At 61.6% G+C, this 398-nt stretch overlaps 1 protein-coding gene across 1 annotated transcript; it reads right to left on the bottom strand.

Moving 5' to 3' along the window:
• Positions 1 to 6: 6 nt before the first annotated feature.
• Positions 7 to 390, bottom strand: LOC120592770 (trans-acting T-cell-specific transcription factor GATA-3-like). Its single transcript, XM_039850456.1, has one exon. It carries the CDS (start codon positions 366 to 368, stop codon positions 102 to 104), a length of 267 nt encoding a protein of 88 aa, XP_039706390.1. The 5' UTR covers positions 369 to 390; the 3' UTR covers positions 7 to 101.
• Positions 391 to 398: the final 8 nt, after the last annotated feature.

Below are 398 nucleotides of genomic sequence, written 5' to 3'. Positions count from 1 at the left end.
GTCCGTCGGTTCTCGGCTTCATGATGCCGCTCCTGCAAAAATGCACACAGAGGGGCCGGAGCGCGTCCCGCCTGGAGACCTCGCGGCGTGGCGCGGCGGCGCTAACCCATGGCGGTGACCATGCTCGACGGGTGGTGGGGTCCGAAGGACAGGCTGGACGGCGGGTGCATCGGCGTCGGCGTGGTCAGCATGTGGCTGGTGTGGCTGAAGGGCGAGATGTGGCTGAGGGTCGGCATGTGTCTGGAGAGAGCCGCGGGGTTGAAGGAGCCGCCCTTGGGGAAGTCCTCCAGGGCGTCGTGCACCTTTTTGCACTTTTTGGATTTGCTGGACATTTTCCGGTTTCTGGTCTGGATGCCTTCTTTCTTCATCGTCAGGGGTCTGTTAATCTAAACAAACAT

This window comes from Pteropus medius, unplaced genomic scaffold, assembly GCF_902729225.1.
Source record: "Pteropus medius unplaced genomic scaffold, Ma_sr-lr_union100, whole genome shotgun sequence".
Taxonomy (NCBI): Eukaryota; Metazoa; Chordata; class Mammalia; order Chiroptera; family Pteropodidae; genus Pteropus; species Pteropus medius.
This window is presented reverse-complemented; position numbering and strand designations above follow the sequence as displayed.

Bases quoted from the DNA above. Each gene is read 5' to 3' on its own strand.
- LOC120592770 (XM_039850456.1), bottom strand. From the start codon at position 368: ATGAAGAAAGAAGGCATCCAGACCAGAAACCGGAAAATGTCCAGCAAA.